The 8,370-nt window shown below is 52.9% G+C and overlaps 1 protein-coding gene across 1 annotated transcript in view; it reads left to right on the top strand.

Annotated features, from left to right (window-relative positions):
* Nucleotides 1–344: 344 nt before the first annotated feature.
* E2F2 (E2F transcription factor 2) overlaps nt 345–8,370 on the top strand; it is a 13,174-nt gene continuing 5,148 nt past the window's right edge. Inside the window, exons 1-2 of the mRNA XM_055082316.1 lie at nt 345–383; nt 909–1,101. Coding sequence (XP_054938291.1) covers nt 345–383; nt 909–1,101 — 232 coding nt within the window. The remainder of the gene's footprint in view (nt 384–908; nt 1,102–8,370) is intronic.

The raw sequence follows: 8,370 nt of genomic DNA, 5'->3' as shown, positions 1-8,370 counted from the left end.
TTTACTGCTATTCATCCTACAGGTCGCAACTTGAACATCACCTCCTCAAGAAGCCTTCCTTGATTACCTCCAGACTTCATAACCACGTGTTCTTTTTCATCGCACTTAACCTCCATTTGCCGGGATATATTGGTGATTACATAATTATGTTCTGCTTCATCTGTTAGAGTGTAACCTCCACAAAGCCATGTTCCACCCATGGGGTACCCCCAGCCCAGAGTCTGATAAGGGCTCCAGAAATAATTTGTTTAGTGGAAAAACATTAAGCTCTATAAGGCCCGTAGGGGCAGGCAAAGGGACTGCCTGGGCGCAGGCGAGGACACCTGAATGCGATCGGCAGCAGCATGTACGTTGCCGGTTGTGGCTCAAGCTGCGGGTACGAGGTAGGCAGGAGGCAAGGGCAGGAAAGCCAAGTATCAGTCTCTTGGTTACAAATAACAGAAAGCCACGTCTGACTGGCTTAAGTCGGGGGACCCAGGGGGAACCAAGTGACAGGTCCAGGGGGAGATTTGGGGATTGCAGGCAAGGCTGGATGCAGAGGCTCAAACCGTGTCGTAAAGTCGGCCTCACACTCTCCATCTCACTCTGCCATTTTCTGTGCCAACTCCGTTCCCAGGTGGGCTCTCCCCTTGCCGTGGCAAAGATAGCTTTTATGATACCAGCTCAGGCCTGAGAGTGGGGGAGGAGTGATTTCCCGAAGGAAAATCAAGGCACTCTCCCTAAAAGAAGGGGGTCTCGGGGCCAGACAGATGTCTACCACAGACCACATGGGGCAGGCCCAGCACCCAGCTCAGGAGCCGAGCGTGCTCATATGGACGCTGGGAGCCTCATGTGTCCATCCATACCCACTGAGCCATGAGTAAGTCCAGCTGCCCAGAGCCATGACCTGGCTTCTCTTCCTTCTCCAGGAGAACCTGCAGATATATCTGAAGAGCACGCAGGGGCCCATCGAAGTCTACCTGTGCCCAGAAGAGGTGCAGGAGCCCAACAGTCCTGCCAAGGAGCCCCTCCCCTCCACCTCCACCCTCAGTCCCAGCCCTGACCCCACCCAGCCCAGCAGCAGCATCAACCCTGGAATCACGGAACCCACGGCATCCTCAGGTGAGACCCTCTGTCCAGAGGGACAAGGGATGCCGAGAGGGACCAGCCTTAGAGTTTCCCTCTTCCGTGTCAGCAGTTGTTGGGTACCTACCTTCTACCCAGCCGCAGGGGATACAGTCCTTCTCCCACACACGTGTGCATTGCCCTTTATACTTTATAAAGCACATGCACGTTCCTTGTCTCAGTGGGGAGACTGTTGCTGCTCTGGGCAGAGGGGCGCCTGGGTTTGAATCCCACCTCTTCCACTTACCAGCTATTTGATCTTGGACAAGTTAGTTTACCTTTCTTTGCCTTAATTTCCTCATCTGTAATTTGGACATAGTAATTAATAGTATCTACTTCATAGTTTGTGAACACTAAATGAGTTAATATAGGTAAAGCATTTAGAACGGTGCCTGGCAATAACTGTTAGCTATTATTATTATTACGGCCACTGCCACTAGTGCTGCTAGTTCTGTAACAGCTCCTAACGGCAGAACTCCTGACACTCAATAAGCCCATAGTAAATGGAAACTACAGGTTTTCTGAGGAAGGCTCAGCACTTTCTTAGGAGATAATAACTAAGGTGTTTTAACCACGACTGTGTACCAGGTACATCCATTATCACATTACTCCTCACAGCGGTTCTTGAGGTAGGTTTTATTGTTCCCAGTTTAAAGATAGATAAACTGAAACAGAGGTGATGTGACCTGCCCAAGGCCTCCTAGCTGGGAGGCAGCAGAGCTGTGTCTTGAACCTTGGTCTCCACACTCTAGCCCAGGGCTCTCTCCACGAGGCACAGAACAAATCAAGGAAGGACGGTGCTGGGAGGTGGGTGGTAGAGCTAAAAGCCGTCTATGCCGGGCAGGAAGTAGTATGAGGCCGTTGCCAAGGAGTAAAGAGGTGGGAGAGTCCCCGAGGTCTCCCCAGGGAGACTGGGAGTTGGGCAGGAGTAGAAATGGCAGCCTATGAAGGCCCCTCCCCCAGAATGGTGTTTGCCCTTTACTGAGATGAGGTTAGATCAGCAGGATCCTTCGAGGCCATGTAGGCCAGTGTTCCGCTTTTGTTTTCTTAGCAGCAGAATTCACCTAAATAGAACCCTAGTGTTTAAACAAATGCAGAGCTAGAACTGGTCTGGTGGAAGAGGCTTTTTGTGTGTGTGGTGGTGGAGGCAGGTGTCCACAGAACCCAGATTGGATTCCATTTCTTTAACTCAAGGGTTAATAAAACTATTGCCTGCAGGCCAAATCTGGCCTGTTTTTATATGACCCATGAGCTAAGAATGGTTTTCACATTTTTAAAGAGTTGGGGGTTCGGCGTAGGGCAAGTGACTGTGTAACAGAGACCATACGTGTCCTGCAAAGCCTAAAATACTATCAAGCCCTTTACAGAAGTTTGTTGACCCCTGATTTAACTCAAAACTTCATTTTACACATGAATAAACTGAGGCCCAGAGAGGGCAAGTGACTTGCCTAAGGTCACACAGCAAGTTAGTGGCAGAGCTCAGACAAGAGCCCAGACTCCCAGTTCTTCTCTAGTGATCTCTCCTGTGTTCCAGCCTGGTCCCAGGACCAGGGCTCTTCCTGAACCGACCATCTGTCCCTCTGGGAACCTCCCAGTGCCTATCTCCCAGTCCAGACCTGTGCCCCACCCTGTTCTCCCTCCTCCTCCCACCCTCTGCTTTCTCGCTCCACTGTCAACATGTGCACGGCTCTCCAGAGTTAGAACCTTCAGTTGTCATCTGAGATCTTGGGCAGAGGTGGAGGACCCTACCGCATAAGCAAGGACAAGGATCTTACCTCAGTTGTACAAGTCAAGAGGCTGAGGCCCGAAAAGCCTAGATAGAGGCTTACGGAACAGTAGGTGGAGGGGCCAGCCCAGAAGTCAGCTCTGTGCCAGGGCGCATGCCCTTGCTGCCCCTCTTCACCCTTGCCACGTGGTCTCTTAGTGATGTCCCTGCTGAAAGGAGCAGGAGGAAGTTTTCCAGAAGGTGTACACACACACACACACACACACACACACACGCACGCACGCACGCACGCACTCGCACGTGCTCCATGTTCTGGCCTGAAGCAGGGTCATTCTGAGATACAAGCACCAAGGGCCTGGTCCAAAGAGGAGGCCACTGCAGTCTTAGGACCCAGGTTCCCGTCCTAGTTCTGGCGCCACCAGGGGAATCATTCTTGCTTGGGGACCTCGTTTCCGTCATCTGGAATGGGACTAATCTGAACCTGAGTCATTGAACATCCCTCCGGGCTGTGACTTTCTGACTTAAACTTACATGTGGCTGAGGGCACAGGAGCTGAAGCTGGGACACTCAGGTGTGAGTCTGCATCTCACCTCCTATGATGGGGTGACTCTGGGGGAGTCACTTTAACCCCTCCGAGCCTCTGTTCCCACGTCTCCAAAAAGCGGGACACTAAAACTCCCTCGTGATTATTGGGTGCGTTTCAGGTGATGATACAGCATGAATGTGACTTTTTAAAAGCTTGTGTGAACTGGACACCTATTATGTGTGGGTTTGGAGATATTTAAGTGAATATGAGCCATTCAGGGTGCAGTGGAGGCACAGATGTTACAAAGAGCATTTCTCTTCTGGATGTGATAAACAGTGAGAGAGAGAGAGAGAGAGAGAGAGAGAGAGAGAGGAGGGATGGAGGGATGGATGGATGGAGGGATGGATGGGAGGGGTCGGGCCTGAGGTAAAGGCTCTCACATGTGATAGCTCAGTTACTGCTTCCACAACTCAGGGTGGTGGGTCCTTATTTTTCCTGCTGGGAAGACTGAGGTGCCGGGTCCCGTAGCTGGTGAGGGCCTGGGGACTGAGCCCCCAGCCTCTTCCTCACTCCCAAGCCAGGCCTCGTACTCTAACACGCGCAGGCCTCTGCGATGTGCTAAACAAACATTCGATTTTTTTTTTTCATTCAAATACTACATTTAATTGGCTTCTTTGAGCTTCAGTTTCCTCATCTGTAAATAGACATAACAACAGTGCCTCCCCCTGGGGCTTCTGGAGTGTCCAAGGAGGTGAAACCGGCCTCTCCTTGAGATCAGAGCTGAGTAAGCCCTTGGGAAATGGGAGCTATTTTTGTTTTTAAGAAGGGCGCCTGCACACCAGCTGTTCTTTATCTGCACTTACCATTTAAGCCTCTCAACAGCCGGAGGCAGGTATAACCATCATCCCCATTTTAGGGGTGAGGAAACGGAGACCTATGAACGTTGTCACTTGCCCACAGTTACACAGCTCGAGGTCGATCAGGTGGTCGGGCACACTGCCATGGTTGTCTTTTCAAAGCAATGCTTGGTTGGTAAGGAACGACCCAGATGGTGAGATTCTGGGCATCAGGGTATATTTGGCAGGGGATTTCCGGTGCCCTGCTCCACGTACCTGCGTAGGGAATCACGTCCTTACCTCTAAATGGAAATGAGCTGGTGTGCTGAAGAGTAGGTGATGGCCGGTGTGTCTGGAGAGGTGAGTGTGAGCTATGGGAGGGAGGCAGGACCAAGTCACGCCGGGCCTGCTCAGTCCTGGTGGGAACTTGGATTTTATTCTAAGCCACTTTTTTTTTTTTTTTTTTGGCCCTGCCACTTGGCATGTGGGATCTTAGTTCCCCGACCAGGGATCGAACCCGCGCCCCCTGCATTGGAAGCGCGGGGTCTTAACCACTGGACCGCCAGGAAAGTCCCTCGAAGCCATTTTTAAGTCAGAGCACAGGCTGCAAGGGCCAAGAGTCGAAGCAAGGTGACTGGTGAGAAGGCTTCTGCAGGGGCCTGGGTGAGAGGAAGGGGCGAGCCGCAGATCACAGCAGCGGGACTGAAGAGAGGTGGGCAGCTTAGAGGGTTGATCTGGTTGTGGAGGTGACCAAACTTGCTGCTGGGTCAGATGCAGGGAAATGGCAGGATTGCAGGTGATTCTTGGGCCTTCTGGCCTAAGCAGCTGAGTGGGCGGGGGTTCATTAAATACAATGGGGGAAGACTCAGGTTTGGGGGAAGACCGGGAGTTTGGTTTTGACATGCTGAGTTCTGACCTAGCGTAGCCATCAAGTAGAGATGTAGCAGGAGCCCAGAGCCAGGGGGTGGGGTCTGTGCCAGAGGCATCCACTTGGGAGCAGAGGATCGGGGGACGGATTTAAAGCCATGGGGCCGGCTGAGATCACCTGGCAAGGAGTGCAGCCAGAGGAGAGAAGAATCGGAGGATGGAGCCCCTGGACTTCAGGGTTTAGAAGTTGAGAAGAGGAGGAGGATCCAGGAAAGGAGACGAGACCAAGAAGAAGCAGCCAAAGAGGTAGGAAGAAAACCAGGAGAATCTAGTACCTCCGAAGCCAAGTGAAGATGTTTCAAGAAGAAGGATGTGGGGCTTCCCTGGTGGCGCAGTGGTTGCGAGTCCGCCTGCCGACGCAGGGGACACGGGTTCGTGCCCCGGTCCGGGAAGATCCCACATGCCGCAGAGCGGCTGGGCCCGTGAGCCAGACCTGTGCCCCACCCTGTTCTCCCTCCTCCTCCCACCCTCTGCTTTCTCGCTCCACTGTCAACATGTGCACGGCTCTCCAGAGTTAGAACCTTCAGTTGTCATCTGAGATCTTGGGCAGAGGTGGAGGACCCTACCGCATAAGCAAGGACAAGGATCTTACCTCAGTTGTACAAGTCAAGAGGCTGAGGCCCGAAAAGCCTAGATAGAGGCTTACGGAACAGTAGGTGGAGGGGCCAGCCCAGAAGTCAGCTCTGTGCCAGGGCGCATGCCCTTGCTGCCCCTCTTCACCCTTGCCACGTGGTCTCTTAGTGATGTCCCTGCTGAAAGGAGCAGGAGGAAGTTTTCCAGAAGGTGTACACACACACACACACACACACACACACACGCACGCACGCACGCACGCACTCGCACGTGCTCCATGTTCTGGCCTGAAGCAGGGTCATTCTGAGATACAAGCACCAAGGGCCTGGTCCAAAGAGGAGGCCACTGCAGTCTTAGGACCCAGGTTCCCGTCCTAGTTCTGGCGCCACCAGGGGAATCATTCTTGCTTGGGGACCTCGTTTCCGTCATCTGGAATGGGACTAATCTGAACCTGAGTCATTGAACATCCCTCCGGGCTGTGACTTTCTGACTTAAACTTACATGTGGCTGAGGGCACAGGAGCTGAAGCTGGGACACTCAGGTGTGAGTCTGCATCTCACCTCCTATGATGGGGTGACTCTGGGGGAGTCACTTTAACCCCTCCGAGCCTCTGTTCCCACGTCTCCAAAAAGCGGGACACTAAAACTCCCTCGTGATTATTGGGTGCGTTTCAGGTGATGATACAGCATGAATGTGACTTTTTAAAAGCTTGTGTGAACTGGACACCTATTATGTGTGGGTTTGGAGATATTTAAGTGAATATGAGCCATTCAGGGTGCAGTGGAGGCACAGATGTTACAAAGAGCATTTCTCTTCTGGATGTGATAAACAGTGAGAGAGAGAGAGAGAGAGAGAGAGAGAGAGAGAGGAGGGATGGAGGGATGGTTGGATGGAGGGATGGATGGGAGGGGTCGGGCCTGAGGTAAAGGCTCTCACATGTGATAGCTCAGTTACTGCTTCCACAACTCAGGGTGGTGGGTCCTTATTTTTCCTGCTGGGAAGACTGAGGTGCCGGGTCCCGTAGCTGGTGAGGGCCTGGGGACTGAGCCCCCAGCCTCTTCCTCATTCCCAAGCCAGGCCTCGTACTCTAACACGCGCAGGCCTCTGCGATGTGCTAAACAAACATTCGATTTTTTTTTTCATTCAAATACTACATTTAATTGGCTTCTTTGAGCTTCAGTTTCCTCATCTGTAAATAGACATAACAACAGTGCCTCCCCCTGGGGCTTCTGGAGTGTCCAAGGAGGTGAAACCGGCCTCTCCTTGAGATCAGAGCTGAGTAAGCCCTTGGGAAATGGGAGCTATTTTTGTTTTTAAGAAGGGCGCCTGCACACCAGCTGTTCTTTATCTGCACTTACCATTTAAGCCTCTCAACAGCCGGAGGCAGGTATAACCATCATCCCCATTTTAGGGGTGAGGAAACGGAGACCTATGAACGTTGTCACTTGCCCACAGTTACACAGCTCGAGGTCGATCAGGTGGTCGGGCACACTGCCATGGTTGTCTTTTCAAAGCAATGCTTGGTTGGTAAGGAACGACCCAGATGGTGAGATTCTGGGCATCAGGGTATATTTGGCAGGGGATTTCCGGTGCCCTGCTCCACGTACCTGCGTAGGGAATCACGTCCTTACCTCTAAATGGAAATGAGCTGGTGTGCTGAAGAGTAGGTGATGGCCGGTGTGTCTGGAGAGGTGAGTGTGAGCTATGGGAGGGAGGCAGGACCAAGTCACGCCGGGCCTGCTCAGTCCTGGTGGGAACTTGGATTTTATTCTAAGCCACTTTTTTTTTTTTTTTTGGCCCTGCCACTTGGCATGTGGGATCTTAGTTCCCCGACCAGGGATCGAACCCGCGCCCCCTGCATTGGAAGCGCGGGGTCTTAACCACTGGACCGCCAGGAAAGTCCCTCGAAGCCATTTTTAAGTCAGAGCACAGGCTGCAAGGGCCAAGAGTCGAAGCAAGGTGACTGGTGAGAAGGCTTCTGCAGGGGCCTGGGTGAGAGGAAGGGGCGAGCCGCAGATCACAGCAGCGGGACTGAAGAGAGGTGGGCAGCTTAGAGGGTTGATCTGGTTGTGGAGGTGACCAAACTTGCTGCTGGGTCAGATGCAGGGAAATGGCAGGATTGCAGGTGATTCTTGGGCCTTCTGGCCTAAGCAGCTGAGTGGGCGGGGGTTCATTAAATACAATGGGGGAAGACTCAGGTTTGGGGGAAGACCGGGAGTTTGGTTTTGACATGCTGAGTTCTGACCTAGCGTAGCCATCAAGTAGAGATGTAGCAGGAGCCCAGAGCCAGGGGGTGGGGTCTGTGCCAGAGGCATCCACTTGGGAGCAGTAGATCTGGAGACGGATTTAAAGCCATGGGGCCGGCTGAGATCACCTGGCAAGGAGTGCAGCCAGAGGAGAGAAGAATCGGAGGATGGAGCCCCTGGACTTCAGGGTTTAGAAGTTGAGAAGAGGAGGAGGATCCAGGAAAGGAGACGAGACCAAGAAGAAGCAGCCAAAGAGGTAGGAAGAAAACCAGGAGAATCTAGTACCTCCGAAGCCAAGTGAAGATGTTTCAAGAAGAAGGATGTGGGGCTTCCCTGGTGGCGCAGTGGTTGCGAGTCCGCCTGCCGACGCAGGGGACACGGGTTCGTGCCCCGGTCCGGGAAGATCCCACATGCCGCAGAGCGGCTGGGCCC

This window comes from Physeter macrocephalus, chromosome 3 (genome assembly GCF_002837175.3).
Source record: "Physeter macrocephalus isolate SW-GA chromosome 3, ASM283717v5, whole genome shotgun sequence".
NCBI lineage: Eukaryota > Metazoa > Chordata > Mammalia > Artiodactyla > Physeteridae > Physeter > Physeter macrocephalus.
The sequence above is the reverse complement of the archived record's forward strand: the minus strand, read 5'-3'. Positions and strand labels throughout refer to the sequence as shown.